Below are 16760 nucleotides of genomic sequence, written 5' to 3'. Positions count from 1 at the left end.
TAAAAAGGGCTAATGAATTACTCAACCTTGGAAGTGCCCTGCCTCTGGATTTCCTGCCGGGAGAAATGATGGACCTAGTATTGTTGTTTTCTTGTATTGGGTTGTCTGTTACTTGCAACCAAAAGCATCGTGAAAAGGCTGTCAACTGTGATGTTGAGAAGCTTTCATTTGGTCCATACTAGACCTAAGGCTCTAAAACCACAAAGCAAATCAAAGATTCTTTGCCAGTGGAGTCTCCTGGAAAACAAAAGGCAAATCAGTGCCTAGGAGACACCCCCAGCTCTGTCCACCGAGTACTGCTCTGTTCTGTGTTTGCAGCTTCCTTTACACGCTTTTGTGGCAATGATATTTTTCTTTGGCTGAGAGGTGGCAAGCCACATGAAAATGGGAAGCCAAACGAGAAACCCGTGTCCAAATTTGCCTGATACCTAAATAACCATGAACTAATCCAATATTCACTGACCACTATTCCAAGTGCCCATGCGGGTGTAAGAGTGCATAAGACAGGACCCTGCCTGGGCAGACAGACTCATGCTGGAGGGGCAAGAAGCAGGAGGATGGGACCAAGAACACCAGCAGACACCAGGTGCTGTCGGCCTTCGGAGCGGGAAGAACCGAGGGTACAGCAGGTGTATTAGGAGAAGTTTTTCAGGAGACTGAAAGGAACCTAACCTATTGGATAGAATTCATTCTATCCAATTCTATTCATTCTAACTATGTGACTTGCTTCTGCCCCACTGGACCATGGGCATCTCCCTGAACTGCCAATGCCATAACTTCATACGTGAAGAAACCTGGGAAACAAGGCCAGAGACTGGAAACATGCAAGGTGGCTGGTTAACTGGTAGGGAGTATGTGATGCCGAAGGACAGAGGTCAAACTCTCCCTAAACAAAGAACACACTAGTTCCCTGCCGGAAGTGAGTCTACATGGAAGTTCACATATCTGCCTTGTTTATGGGCACCCAAATGGAAGGTTGGTTACAGCACATTGTCTTCAGAGAATCCTAGGGCGTCCGCCCAGGACACCCATACGTGGCCAGACAGCACAAACTCTCCTGGACTCAAGAGGTTTCATTCAGTCTTTCAAAATCACGTATTGAGTATCTACTGCATTCCTGGCCCTGTGCAATGTCAGATGCCTCGTGGTCCCTTGCCCACTTCTACAGATGGTTCATGGAATGGCCACCACATGACAGAAACATAAAAGCAATATTTCAATCAGCCTCGGAAGAGGCATGGGGAGATTCTCCAGAAGAGGGAATACTTAAGCTGACTTTTATAGGGTAAGGAGGTGTTACCATAGTAAGGTTTCTCATATGAGGGTATTTTAAATAGTTATACATTTGAAGCATATGAGGAAGAAGTTCTAATTAGCACATCAAACCCATAACTTCACAGACATTACCTAACACAAAAGTTAATATATTGAAATAAAAATGAATCGATGTAAAGAAAAATAATAAGTAGATAATAATACAGTGGTATACAGATAGGGTAAAACTCTTGAAAGTGGTTACGGGGTGGTACACATTGATGAAACACTGAGCCAAAAAAAGAGGGGAAATGGACGTGGAGAAGAGAAACAATGTTCTGGGGAGCGGGAATGAAATCTCTTCTTGAGTATAACCAGTAACTGGTTGTGTTAAGGAAGCATACGACTAAGCCATTCAACAAGTATTTCTTGGGCACCTGCAATGTGTTAGCTACTTCCAGGTGCTGGGAGATAGGGGTGAACAGAAGAGACAAAACATCTGCCCTCGAGGAGAATACTTTCTAGGTAAGTATTAACGGCTGCCTACCTTAATTACCCAATGAGAGGCGAAGACAATTAGGGCTGTGAGCTGTTTTAACTCTTTAATGCTCGTGTGCTGCCTCTTGAACCAGACTGTCAGCTCAAGGGCAGGACAGCAAGGCTTCCCCGTGCCCACCTGACAGCTGTGCTGACTCTCAGCCCAGCGCTCATCGCTCTCCTGGCAGGAGTCTCTCCTCCGGGGCCCGCCTTCCCCAGCCCTCCCTACCTCCCTGTTCCCTGAAGCCCTTCTTCTCCAATGTGGCGGCATCTCAGGGCTTCACCCAACCCCCAGAAACCCGAGCCGATAGGGCATTTTTGCCTAGAAGATTATCCTGTCATCTGCCAGCTATGAAGGGTGACAAAATACCACCCATAAGACAGCCTGCACTCTGCTGTCCCCACTTAATTATCAGATCAGGAAAACCAAAAGGCAATTTAAAAACTTTTTTAGGGCTTCCCTGGTGGCGCAGTGGTTGAGAGTCCGCCTGCCGATGCAGGGGACGCGGGTTCGTGCCCCGGTCCGGGAAGATCCCACATGCCGCGGAGCGGCTGGGCCCGTGAGCCATGGCCGCTGAGCCTGCGCGTCCGGAGCCTGTGCTCCCGCAACGGAAGAGGCCACAACAGTGAGAGGCCCGCGTACCGCAAAAAAAACCAAAAAACAAAAAACTTTTTTAAATGACCACTCTAATATTAGCTAACATTTGTGAGCATTTGCTGCAGAGCCAGCACTCTGCTAAGTGGCTTCCATCCCTCCTCTGACTTAATCCTCACATGAGCCTATGTGGTGGGCACTGCTGTTGTCCTTAGCAGACAAAGGAGAAAACAGACTTGGAGTGGTGAAACCCCTTACCCAGGGTCCCACCAACCAAGCAGAGGCAGGTGCACACACAGGCTGCGTGTCTACGAACCCAAACTCCTAACCGGTCCACAGTGACAAAGGGCTAACTTCAGCTTATTTTTATATACTCTGAACACATCAGCAGAAGAATATGCCATGAGGAACCCAGGACCAGTGCCCGCCTTTAGCACGTGAGTTCAGCTCTCACACTAATAAGATCCACTTCGTTAGTGACTTCTGGGGAATTTTTTTTTTTTTTTTTTTTTTTTTTTTTTAGAAGGAATCACTGCTTTGGGCTTCTGAGCTAAGTTCTCACATTCCATGAATGGCTGTCCAAGCAGGGAGGTACGTTCCTGAATTGCAACCCAGCAAAATGTAGTTGTAAGGGCAAAGAGAAATACTGGTAGGCGGGGTTCAGGCCTTCAAAATATTCAGCCATTGCCTCCACCCACGCTAAGATGAAATGTCAGCCTGAACCCAAAATATACACAGAAAATGCGTGGGGCAGTTCCCGTGACTTCGGAGTCTCCTCCAGGATTTCCAGCCGCGGCCTTGGAATTTTCCTTGAGTGCACACAAAGCCCTCTTCACACAAGGGCCCGCCTCGCTTGAACGTGTACTCGGCTGAACCTGTATTTGATCTTGACCTCGTCCTAATTTTAAGTAAGTCTGACCAAATACAAAGCAAGCTCCGCCGGCTGTACCCTCTTCCTGAACAGAAAAACAGTGTTCTCGAGGAGTCAGAGTCAGATGTCTGTGTCCCATCTGACACGATGGTGGAAAATAAAGTACTTGATGAAACAACCACAGTCTAACAGGCTCCCAGGTGATGCCAAGGCTGCTGGTCTAGAGAACCACACCTTGAGTAGCACAGCCCTAGAGCAGTGGCTCTCCAGGGGCAGTTGTGCCCACCAGGGGACATTTGGCAGTATCTGGGGGCATTTTTGATTGTCATGACTTGGGGGATGCTACTGGCATCCATCCTACTATGTGCGGGACAGCCGTCCCCAACAATTACCCAGCCCAAAATGCCAATATTGTTGAGGATCGGAAACCCTGCCTAGAGCCCCTAGCTTGACCTTTATGTAGGAGGCCCTCAGTCTGAGTGAATGAATACATGAATGAATGTATGATGTACAACTACAATGATTTTGTTATTGTGTTATTGAACTAACCTGGCCAGTAGATTTGTATTTCTCTTTTGAGGGAAGCACCAAACAGACCCACCCTCTATCCGCTGGACAACGCACAATCAACCTACAAACATTTGTTGAGGACCTACTATGTGTAGCCCATTGTGCTGAAGACTAGGACCAGCGCAGACCCTGCCGTCAGAGGCCTCGCCCTCGAACGGAGACGGACGTATTTTGGGTGCTTGCCTGTGCCAGCCCCGAGCTAGCACTTCCCTCACACTATCACACAGTGCTCCGGAGGTAGGTGCTGACTTCATACACACTTTACAGATGAGGACACTGAGGCCTCAAGCAAGTAAGTAACCGGACCGATGTCCTACAGTGAATAAGTGACAAATTTGAACCCAGATCTGTCCAGCTGAAAACACCCAACCTCTTCTGCAAAGTGTGAAATCCTATACGAACTATAATACATTTGCTTCTGTCTTAAAATTGTGGTCAGGTAACAGAAAGAACTCTCGATTCTTGGGCAGGGCCGGGGGCGGGGGTGCTCCTGGGGAGTTGGAGGGTTGAGAAGGCTTCACAGTCACTACATTCGCCTGAGCCTCTGTGGTCTCATGAACCAGAGTGCGGTTCCCCAGAGGGTGGAGAAGTAGGGGGCGCGGCAAGGCAGGCAGAGGGGTCACCCAAGGTCAAGGGTGTCTGAGTCTGGCCAGCCTCTCTCAGCCATGCTAGAGTTCCTTCTGCTCATGCCTTTAAAGTCTGGGCCTGCCTCTGCCTTTACACATTTCTCCAGTTCTTATACCAGAGGAAAAGGAATTTAGAAGAGAAGACATAGAATGCCCTTCGTTAGACTTGTGAGCCAGTGGCTTTTCAGGACTCCCAGGAAGAAGCAGGGAATTGTAACACTGTCCCATTGGGGTCAGTCTTAGCTCCCGAGTGCAAAATGCAAAGGGGGTTTCTGAAAAGCAAAAATGCCGCCGCTCCCGGGTGAGGCCGTTTCTACAGAATAATTTCTCTCCACTGAAGATCAAATACGAACCACAGAACAGGTACAAACAGCGACTCAACAGGGAGCCTGGTGGTTTCTAACATAAGCTTCCCATCTTCGTGCAAAAGCAAGACTAGACCCTGCAGTGATCATCAAGAGTGTTTTATCTCCCAAGGATTCATGGCCCAGCTGTTTGTAAAGAAACCTGAAACAGACTGCAGCATCGTCTGAGGGTTTCCTCAGCAAACCGCTCACATAGACACGCTGGGCTGGAAGGAGGTGAACTCAAGTTTCAGCAGAACCTTCTCCGAGTTAACTCTAATCAGACTTCCCTCCCCACCAGTATCTGCACACTCCCCAAATCCTGGTGAATTAGAGAATCTGCAGCTCTTGTCCAACCAGCTCCTCATAATGGTTTTCCTGCAATCCTACTGCAAATGGTACTGGCCACAATCAAAGGCAAGCCAGGGTCAGCAGAGTGCAGAGGCTGCAGTTTAACTCATTTCACAAAATAGCTGGAGGAAGCCTGCATATGCAACTTTCTTGGATACAACCCAAGGACAAGATTACTTTAGACCACTACCACCATCTCCAGAAAACAATCTATAACGCCAGTTCATACCAGGCCCACCTGGGGTGCTTGCTGTGTACAGGAAAGGTGATGCCTGCTCTCTAGAATGGCAGCGGATTTGTTGGAAAGAGCACTGGTCTCGAGGCCAGAAGGACTGCATTCAATACGAGTCAGACCAGTGGCCCCCTGACAAGCTGCGTGGCCTTCCGGAAGTCACACACCCTCTCGAGGTCTCAAGTTTCTCACCTGTAAAATGAGGAGCCTGAAGATCCCTCTGGTTCAGTTGTTTCAGGACTACGAATGCCTGAGCCAGGCATGGGTGGTACCTGTCTCAAAGGATGAGCATCCCCGCAGCCAGGCCTCAGGAGCCAGGGACTGTGCCCCAGACATCCTTCAAAGGTGGCCCTGAAAGGCAGTCTGGCCTAAACTGAGACCTCAAGCCCAAGCTTGGCACTCTCCCCTCATCCAAATCCTCACTTTCTGACAACTCTGGCCACGCCCACTGAAATACCAGCCGCTTGGTCACCTGCCAGGAGGGGGCCTCCTTCCCCAGCTCCTGTGCTGCAGCATCTGGAAGTCAGGCGGCCAGACAACTTTCATCCCTGCCCCTTCCTCTAGGAGTCTGGGATGGGCCAGCAGCTCAAAACGTCGTACTAAGTAGTCGGGCAGTTTGACCCATAAGACACACTCAGAGCTTGCGTTCAGCTGGTGCAGCCTCCGCTGGGCTCACCCACACAGGCGCTCCATCCCTGCCACAAATGTTAGGTTTCAGCCTCTTTGCAGCCATTCTTGGCAAGAGGTTAACCACAAAGCCCTAGCTTCCCCTAGGGAGAGAAGGCATTCCCCATGTGTGCCTGATGGCTTGACCTTGCATCAAATACAATGTTGCAACACTGAGGGCCACTCCAGTGGGGAGGATGTCAGCCACAGTTCGAGAGGTAGCTTTAATGGGTCATGACACCTTCCAAAGAATCCAGGGGAGATGCAAATGAACTTCAGCAAATTTCCAGGAGTCCTTGTGTCAAAGCACAAATGTTTACCCTTCCCCCTCCCCATATCCTCAAGTCCATTCTTTAGTAGGTCTGTGTCTAGCTGTGACAAAGTGAGAGAGTGGCATGGACATATATACACTACCAAACATAAAATAGATAGCTAGTGGGAAGCAGCCGCATAGCACAGGGAGATCAGCTCGGTGCTTTGTGACCACCTAGAGGGATGGGATAGGGAGGGTAGAGGGAGGGAGACGCAAGAGGGAAGAGATATGGGAACATATGTATATGTATAACTGATTCACTTTGTTATAAAGCAGAAACTAACACACCATTGTAAAGCAATTATACTCCAATAAAGATGTAAAAAATAAAAAAGCACAAATGATGATAGTAGTAAAAACAGCAGCAATAACAAAAATTACCCCTGATTAAGTCCTTACTGCATGCCAGACAGGCACTCGGCTAAGCTTTTAACACACATTATTTTTATGTGATCTCCCTAATATCTGTCTGTAGTGTAGCATTATACACATTTTACAGGTGAGGAAACTGAGGCTTAGAGTAGCTAAGGAATTTGCTTGAGGTTGGAGAGTCTAATGGCAGATTCAGAAGTTAGACCCGGCCATCTGCCTCCTGGAGTACCACCTGATCTGGTTTTCCCAGACAGAAAGCCTCCAACAGATAGTGAGTTGAGATGAATTATTCAGCAAAGGCTCACGGAGCGCCCACTGTGTGCCACGCAGAGTATCGGGTGCTGGGTAACTGAGAGCCGCATCTGCAAGTCTGACCTTCCCAAAGAAACAAGATCCTGACTTCTTCTCTTGGCCAGAGGCCGACACCCACTTTCTATAGAGGTGACCATCACCATGTGTCCCACCAAACACTTCTAGACGGGGAATTCATGCTCATGACACCCACCTCCTGATCTAGCGTCAGAGGACACTGCGGCGCAGGGAGGGGAAGGAAGTGCAGTCGCTTGGCAAAGGCGTGAAGGCGCACAGTGAGTGGCGGGAACCGGTGAACCACCTGATCCCTCCAGAGGGAGGGTGCCGAGCACCAGGCTGGGAGTCAGCAAACCGCACGCGTCACTCCCCCGCAGTGTCTGCCCACCGACTGCCCACCTGCCGATTCACCCCAGCCCTCTATCCAAGGGAGGAGGGGTGCCCAGTGTCCTAGCTCCTCCCTAAGGGGGAGACCTTGGCTTGCCTTCTAAGCACCTGGCCTGGCTGCACACCTGCTGGGGGCCTGAGCCCGCTATGGGGATGGAGCTGCCTTCAGGAGCCCCCGCAGCTCAGGGACCTTGTCTACAGCTCCGCCGTCACAGCTCCTGGCTATGGAAAGCTGGCTTGTGCAGGGTACTCTGTATCTTGCCTCCTCTAATCACCTTTAACCTTCCTTTAAGCCCCAGGAGACATCATTGACCATCTATCCGTGAAGAAGCTGAGGCTTGGAGAAGTGACCCAATCACCCAACAAGGCCCAAGAGCGGGCGATCAGGATTTGAACTCCAGGACCTAACGCTCCCCTCCCTCCAGCCTGATTTCACCCTCAGCCTCACGTCTGGTGCCTCCTCCCCCCGTCCTCCATGCCCATGTCTCGGGGCCCTGCTTCCCTCCACCTACGGGTGCTCCTGGCCTGAGGACTCAGTGCTGACCATGTCCGCTGCACACTGCGGTCCTCTCTCTGCGCACCCCGCCCACTCCCAGGGCACAGGTGCACCCCTCCCCTGAGGTTTTTCTTCCCAGACACCCTCTGACCACCTTACAAAAGGAAAAGGCATTAAAAGTCTCAGTAATCAGACCCCTTACAGTGCCTTCCCTGGAAACAAAGAAACACTTGCACGGTCTACCTCTGATTCAGCAGGCTGCTAAAATATTTAACACCTGACGACTTAACATGCTTGAGAAGAAAGGGGAGGCCGAGATGCAGTTAGCTGCGGCCTCTGACCTTGCACACCCCACAGTAAGCTTCTTTCCCACCCTGCCAGTTTCTTGGGACAAGATCGGTACAGAGACGGCAATTGGCAAACACTTCTCTGCTGTGGACCCATGTCAGCTCCCTCCCAGCCCAGATGGGCACCCTTGCAGGTGTGGCCAGTGCGGATGGGTAGGCACAGAGAGCTCTAGATTAAGTGTTTGGAGCCAGTTGACCAGGTTACCCGGGCCTCCTTACCAGGCCTGTGTGTGAGGTTGCACTGGCTTAGCCAAGGCCTCCGGTCGGCCCGGTGGTGAACATCCTTGGTTCAGGTGCCATAGAGACGCCTTCTGCTGATCCGTGTCGCCAGGCGCTCGTGCCACGAATACAGCCCAGTCTCCGCTCTGCAGGCACAGCTGCCTGACTTGCCCGCTGGCAGAGCCAAGGGGTGTCCAGGAGGAACCCAGCGCTCCCTGAGCGCCACCAGGCATCTGAGCTCTGCAAGGGCTTCACGCAGAGCCTCTCGGAATCCATGCTGCTGACGGGCACGGTTCACCTCTTATGTACACATGAAGGAACTATGTCTTCAGGTTGGGCTGTCCCATGCAGAGCCCGCTACCCCACGTGGCTATTTCAATTTCAGTTTTAATGAATCAACGTTAAATAAAATTCACAGTTCAGTTCCTCCCTAACCCTAAACCACATCACCCTGAAACCGGCCCCAGATTTTCGAGTGGCCTCATTTCAGGTGTGTAGTAGCCACACGTGGCTAGTGGCTGCCATACTGGATAGCGGAGATATAGAACATTTCCATCATCGTAGAAAGCTCCAGTGGACAGAATGTCTTAGAGGATAACCTCCCCAAGATTCCTTCTGGCTAATAAGTGACTGATCAGGGATCCAAACAAGGATTTGATGTCTGAAGAATTCTCCAGAAGAGAGGTTCCAGCCCCAGCCCTAACTCTCATTGAACCACTGGTCTTGAGCAAGCCATGTCACCTGTCCCAGCCTCCCCTTCCTCCTTTGCACAAGGAGCACACAAGTGGTACCTACTAAGGGTTAAGGTGAGGTGGAAATAAGATGCTAGATGTGGGCGTACGTTGGCCCAGAAGGAGGAATAAGTGAAAGGGAACTTACACTGAGGACTTACTTTGTGTTGGGCACTCTAAATAAAGTGGCTCGTTTAATCCTAGGTATTATATACCCCCACTTTACAGGTGGGTAAACAGTTTCATCAAAGGTGATGCCCTCAAGGTCACACAGAACTAGAACTCGGCCTGGAACTTATCTGTAGACCTCCAGGCCTATGCTGGTCTCACACAATAGAACTCAATTCTCCGGTCTTCTCTCTAAAGCCCAGAAGCAGGTTTGGGGCGGTGTGGCTGGGAAGAATGGCTCCATGCCCTGGGGCAGGTCCTCGGTTCAGCTCAGGCATCAAGGGGAAGCATATCGTCAGGGGCCAGATTCTGATTCTGGTTCTGCTGTCAGGTAGCTCCCTCGTCCCATTCCTATTCCGAGTCTCGACAAGAATGCGCCCAAGTTTCCTTCCAGATATCCAGCTAGAGTCTAAAACACCCATTTCTCAGTCACACCTACTGAAACGAACCTGCATCCTGGTCTAAAACAGTGGCGGTAATGAGAGGTTCCAGGAAGAGAAGCGGATGAGTTTGGACACATTCATTTGGAAAATCACCACCTTGCCCTGAAACTGGCCTGGGATTCTTAAGTGGCTCTTCCTGCATCAGATCCAGATGTGGCATAGCAGAGGCCTCAGGGCTGAGGGGCTCAGAAACCCAGAAGGGCTAGACCAAAGTAGTGGCATTCCCTTCACAGGCACCTGGAGGGAGGGAACCAGCCCCTTGCCTTCAGGGCGGCTGCCACCTTTGGTGTGGCTGCCTCATCATCCAGCTTTCCAAAGTGACTTGGCATTATTCCCAAGGACAGATCCACCTCTAAAATAATTTGTTTTAATTATGGAACACAAAAGCTTCAGAACATAAAGCCCACATTTTTAAAGGTCCTTTGACTTTTACAATACGATGGTTCACAGTGATTGAGGCTGTGGATCCTAAGGTAAATCCGCGTCATCTGTAGAGTCGTTAGTCCTGAGGTACTTTTGAACCACGTAACAAGCTCCTGTGAGCCGAGCAGGGTTAGCAGAGCTCGCATATGACGGAAGCAGAGGCATAGAGAGGTCAACCGGCTGGAGAAAGACTCATCCAGCCTCATGTCTCCCATTCCTGTGGGGTCTGTTACTATATCATTTGGAGACCTTGGGTATTTTCTTTGTTTGCTTAATTCCCAGGATGTTTTTGAATAAAGACGCTTAAAATGATAATAGTGGTTACCATTTGTATTTTACACTTACCATATATCAGGCATTATACTAGGTGGCTTTGGAAACATTCCATTTTAATCTTAATTCCAACCCTAACAGGGAAGTATTATTTTTCCCATTTTATAGATATGGAAACAGGATTGAAAAGTTAAGCAGCTTCTCCAAGGCATCACCCAGCCAGTAAGAGGTCTCTGGGATATAAACCCTCCATCTTACTCCATTGTCTCCCTTTTGGGAAGAAAATTGCTCCGAGGGAAAGAAGTGTCAGCATTGTAGCTCTGTAATAGCCCTGTAATAGCCCAATACTTCTCAAAAGGAAGTTTAAAATAATCCAAGCAATGTAACCGAAAATCAAGCCCAGAAGGATGGGGGTGGGGACGGAGGTCTGTCATCCTGGCTTTATCTGCTAAGAGACCTGGGCTTGGTAGCTTCTTTTCTTTTCCTTAATTCATACAGCTGTAGCCCTCCTCAAAACTTTATTCTGAAACTCAAAAACATGGTGTCACAGCTGGTAATTTTAGAAGGAGGAGGAGAGAGAAGGAAGAAAGAGACCCAGTGGGAGGAAGGGCAGGAAGTCGCTCCAGCCCCGCCTTTAAGTCCAGCCGGGGCTTCCTGGACAAGATGCCGGCTGCCCCTCGCTGCTTCCTCCTTCTACCCCTCAACGCCTCAACCCAACTGCCCTTCGTGGTTTAGCCTAGGTGTACGCAAAGACCCAAAGCACCTGGGAATAATTTAATTCTCTCAAATGCACTAGTAATTGAAAACGATACCTTTCCAACCATTTCCCCAAATGGAAAAAAAAAGAGACCCCTTTAAATAAATATTCAGCAAAAACAAGCTTCGTGATGTCCACGATGGATTCAGAACTACACATCTGACCATCAGTGGTGTGAAAGCAAAATGCCAAATTCTAGACTTTCCATCCACGGAAGACAGTTGTTGTATATAGAAATCCACAGCCAAGCCATCTGTCAACAGACTCCTATTTCTTAGAGTTGGGTGTACATGTACCCCTTGGGTGGAGGTGAGCAAAGCCACGAGATACCCACAGCACATCCACCAGCAGGGCCAATTTGACGTCAAAAGATCGGAAACTAAGCAGCAAAATATTTGTGCTCCCGGCATCTACCTGGATATGAGATTGGGTTATTAAACTATCCTGTCACCAAGACAGAAAAGAGACATTTCTTAGATATTGCATCTGATCTGTGATATCAGCCCCATTCAAGTTAGCAGAATCTCAAAATTCAATAGATTCAACAGAAGCACGTCACCTGATAACCAAGAGAGTAGAAAATATGGTTTTGACTTGCTTTGCTCTTCTCGTGGCAACTCAAAGCATTATTTTTATGTTGAAATACAATACGATATGGTATACAATAAAAGATACACATAAAGTTTTACAATAAAACAAGATCTCAAAATTTTTTAACTTGAAGCAGATCGCTGTGGGCTACCCAGTAGGGGGTAAGAAAGAGTTCGCTCTCTTCAGCCGTGAAGACATTTTAGCAGACAAGGAAGTCAGCCCTGGAAAAGAAAGATGGCTGGGCTGGAACCTCAACCTCAAGAAGACGAACAGTTACCGCTCAGTTCACTGCAGGAGAAAAGCCCGTGCCACAGAACTGTAATAGGAAACCTAACCCCTGCCAGGGGTTGGAATGCACTGGAATTGCATTTGATCAGTTATCTCAGCCCTCACTGCAACTCAGCGAGGCAAGTATAGTTGTGACCTCCCCATTCTACAGATTGGCAAACCGAGGTTAGGTATGTAACCTGTAAGGTGCACAGCTGGGTGTGAATCCAAACTTCACCACCACCCTAGCTTCTAGCAGTGTCTGCCTCAGTGTGGCCACCCAACCTCCCCCAGACCGCTGCCAAAATTCACCTTCACGTGCAACACCTCCTGTTCCCAGGACGTGCACTTCTGACCTTGGCCGGACTTTCTCTGAGGCCTGCCCAGGTCCACGGCACAGCTCCCTCCTGGTGAAAGGTCCACTGGAGCTACTGAGCCTACCCCCAAGGCAAAGAAGCATTCCCTACGTTTGTGTTACAGTAGGAATGAAGTTGCCGGGCTGAGACATGAGGGTCGCCGTGGGAAGTCTTGGCCTTCTGGATCATTCGATAGCTGTGAGAGCTCTGTGAGGAGCTGGGGTGCTCCAGGGGGCAGCTACTCACCATGTGGAACTGTTGAGGGCTTGGAGTGTGGCCCGTCCAAACTGAGATGCACTGTGGGTACAAAATACAGCCCAGCTTGCAAAAACTTCATATGAAAGCAAGAATGTAGGATATCAGATTAATAATTTATATATTGATTGCATGTTGAAATGATAATATTTGTGCTACATTGGGTTACATAAAATGTATTATTGAAATTAATTTTACCTGTTCCTATTTAGTTTTGAATGTGGCTACTAGAAAATTTAGCATTGCATTTATGGCTTACGTTCTATTTCTTTTTTTTAAACATCTTTATTGGAGTATAATTGCTTTACAATGGTGTGTTAGTTTCTGCTGTATAACAAAGTGAAGCAGCTATACATAAACATATATCCCCATATCTCCTCCCTCTTGTGCCTCCCTCCCACCCTCCCTATCCCACCCCTCTAGGTGGTCACAAAGCACCGAGCTGATCTCCCTGTGCTATGTTATGTTCTATTTCTATTGGACAGAGCTGGTCTATACCTTCCAGAGACCTTTGACTGTCTACTAAGAGACAGAGGTCACCCCGCCTGGCAAGCTGGAGGGGAGGGTCCATTCAGAATTCTTTCTGGAAATCCTCAGCCAATGGGAGAGCGGCAGCCCTTTTTCCTAAGAACCCAAAGCACAGGAAAGGTCAGCCCTTTTCCATCCTCATTTCCTTCAAGGACCAGGGCAAAGCAGGTTCTGGAGCCCAGTGATCTAAATAGAAGTAGACCATGGGCCACAAACGCAAGCCCGGAATGCAAAAGCTATGTAGGTAATTTTAAAAGGTTGATAGCCGCATTAAAAACAAGAAAAAATGTGAAATTAATTTCAGTAACGTATTCTAACCAAGTACATCCTAAATATTATCATTTTAACATATAACAATATAAAAATTATTAACGATGTATTTTGTATTCTTTTTTTTTGGCCGCACTGCACGGCTTGTGGGATCCGAGTTCAAAGCGCAGAGTCCTAACCGCTGGACCGCCAGGGAATTCCCTGTGTTCTTTTCTTCACACTAAATCTTCAACCTCTGGGGTGTGTTTTACCCTTACAGCACACCTCCATTCACATGTGACCAGTGGCTGCCAAACTGGACAGCACAACTCAAGAATCTAAAAGTCTACCACCCAACGAATCCTCCACCAGAGCGAAGCGCACAGAACACCCATTATCATGTAAATGTCTACTGCTCTGTAAACTGTGGTAAGTCACACACCTTCAGCCACTAAGATTTATGTTTGCAAAGAGTTCTGATGGCAGCAGAAAAAAAGGACTCAGAATGTAAACAGGAGAAAACAGTGGATGACGCGACACTAACATAATGAACACCAGTCATCGTTAGTTGGTGTGGATGTGGATTCTTCTCCTTTTCTTTATACTTTTCTATACCTTATGAAGTTTCTAATATTAATTTAGAAATTATAATTTTAAAATTTAAAGTGATTAAAACAAAGAGCCATAAAATACTTATTGAACTACTACTATATGCCTGGTCCTGAGATCTTCTTGTTCTCCAAGAAGGTGATAAAACATCTAGGGACTGAAGAAGGAGCTAATATGACATTTATGGGGAGGGGAGGGGAGGGGAGGGGAGGATTTTCCAGTCAGACATTTTTTCCTACGCTTTAACTGGGAACGTCAAAAATACATACGAGCAGGGGCTGCAGGGAATTTTGTGCTAAGTCAGCAGTGGAGACAAGTGTCGAATGCAGATTAAAGCTGCATCTGTCTCGGCAGCAGCGTCCGTATCTCACTGGCCCAGAGTTATGAGAGTCGCTCTCGAAGGGCAGGAAAGGCAGCTGGGTGTCGGTGGAAGTGCTCAGACTCGAAAAACAGGTGATCATGCATTCTTTCAGCATGTGTAGAATATGCAATAAATCATTTACAAAATGCCTGCAGCTGTTTGGTAGGCTACACTGGCCAGCCACAGGTACTAATTTAAAGTCCAACCCCGCTCCGCTTCACACAGCGTGTGCCTGCACACACACGCACACACACGCACGCACACACGCACACACACACGCACACACACGCACACGCACACACGCGCACACACACGCACGCACACGCGCACGCACACGCACACGCACGCACACACACGCACACACGCACACACGCACACACACACACACACACACACACACCCACGGAGAGCTCTGGAACAGCCAAAGATCGAAGGATGCTGCACAGCTTGGTCAGAATGTGTCTTTGCCACAGTATCTCCCTCTCCCCCAGAGGATGAAATCTCCCAGAAGCTGCTGTTGACAACAGGGTGGCATTTCACTTAGGAAAAGAACAGGCAGGTGTGCTGCAAAGTGTGAAGGTCTGGGATTCGCAGTTGCATCTATCATTTGTCCTCCTCTAATCTTTTTTTTTTTTTAACATCTTTATTGGGGTATAATTGCTTTACAATGGTGTGTTAGTTTCTGCTTTATAACAAAGTGAATCAGTCATACATAAACATATGTTCCCATATGTCTTCCCTCTTGCGTCTCCCTCCCTCCCACCCTCCCTATCCCACCCCTCCAGGCTGTCACAAAGCACCGAGCCAATATCCCTGTGCCATGCGGCTGCTTCCCACTAGCTATCTACCTTACTACGTTTGTTACTGTGTATATGTCCATGACTCTCTCTCGCCTTGTCACAGCTCACCCTTCCCCCTCCCCATAACCTCAAGTCCGTTCTCTAGGAGGTCTGCATCTTTATTCCTGCCTTACCCCTAGGTACTCAGCCATAAAAAGAAACGAAATTGAGCTATTTGTAATGAGCTGGATAGACCTAGAGTCTGTCATACAGCGTGAAGAAAGTCAGAAAGAAAAAGACAAATACCGTATGCTAACACATATATATGGAATTTAAGAAAAAAAAATGTCATGAAGAACCTCCTCTAATCTTGAGAGGGGTGTGACTGCTGCTGGTGATTAGACATTCCTGCTTGAGATTAAGCAAAGTTGAGCCCATTTGCCTCAAAAGGTAATGAACTAGATTAGGAGGTGTCGGGCTCAGGGGGTTGGGAGTCATGAGGTGTGCTGTCTAAGGGGTGCAGGGTTTCTTTGGCGGGGTGGGGGATGACCATGTTCTAAAATTGACTGTAGGGGTAATTGCACAACTCTGTGAATATATTAAAAGCCACTGAATTGTACACCTTAAATGAGCAAATTATATGCTTTGTGAATTATATCTCAATAAAGCTGTTAAGGAAAACAAAGATAAGCTCAGATATGAAAGCAACTCACTCAATTCCTTTCACAGCAATGGAGCTTGTAGTTATCTTAGCCACTGCTTTACCTGTATAAAGAACGGGAGTGACTAGGTGTTTCTTTCTTAGATAAAGACTCATATATTAGCAGTACCCTCCTTTGCAAAACATCCAGCATGTCTCTGCCAAAGGCACGTATCATGGTTCTCCAAAGGCTGCTACCTTTCCACTGACCTTTCTGCTCCGCCCGCACTTCGGGTCTTGTCTGAAGTGACCTCGCCCATGACAGTTGGAGCATCCTCCTCGGGAACCGAAGGTAGGGTGGATGGGCCGGGCCCAGAGCGCTTTCTGGGATAAAGTAAAAGAAGCAATAAATATTTAAAAAGGCATTTTTCTCCATGTCCCACTGAAAAGCCCATTTCCCAATTAAAGCTTTAAGTGTCTACTTCACCAAAATCTCAGGAAAAAATTAGCTTCAGGCAGCAAACGGCTTTGAGATGCCTTGGGATCAGTTAGGTCTCTCTGCATAACTCTGCATAAATAAATCCAGATTCAAAAGCAGGTGTATTTGGACGCCAGAAAAACTTCTGATTGACCATAACCTGTGACCTTATAGCGCACTGCCAGCCTGTAAACATTTCGTGCTTTGCGAACAGTTTCAGTTAGAAGAATTAAAAGAACACAAGGGAAGGAATAAGACATGTTAAACAGACACAGCTCCCATGCCTCCAAAGCACTTCTCACGTTTTTCAGAATCACAGCACATCCAGAGATTGTGAGCAGGTAAATTTCAACAATTACATAT

General features: G+C 48.1%; 1 protein-coding gene across 11 annotated transcripts in view; it reads right to left on the bottom strand.

Moving 5' to 3' along the window:
- Positions 1–16760, bottom strand: part of TACC2 (transforming acidic coiled-coil containing protein 2) — a 206824-nt gene that overhangs the window by 121611 nt on the left and 68453 nt on the right. For 7 of the 11 annotated variants that reach the window (XM_060125887.1, XM_060125894.1, XM_060125898.1 and 4 more), the window contains 2 exons: positions 16190–16303; positions 12745–12795 (listed from right to left, as the gene is read on the bottom strand). In XM_060125887.1, coding sequence (XP_059981870.1) covers positions 12745–12795; positions 16190–16303 — 165 coding nt within the window. Of the gene's footprint in view, positions 1–12744; positions 12796–16177; positions 16304–16760 lie in introns of all 11 variants that reach the window. The other 4 variants (XM_060125890.1, XM_060125893.1, XM_060125897.1 and 1 more) reach the window with 2 other exon arrangements.

Source organism: Lagenorhynchus albirostris, chromosome 16, assembly GCF_949774975.1.
Source record: "Lagenorhynchus albirostris chromosome 16, mLagAlb1.1, whole genome shotgun sequence".
Lineage (NCBI taxonomy): Eukaryota > Metazoa > Chordata > Mammalia > Artiodactyla > Delphinidae > Lagenorhynchus > Lagenorhynchus albirostris.
This window is presented reverse-complemented; position numbering and strand designations above follow the sequence as displayed.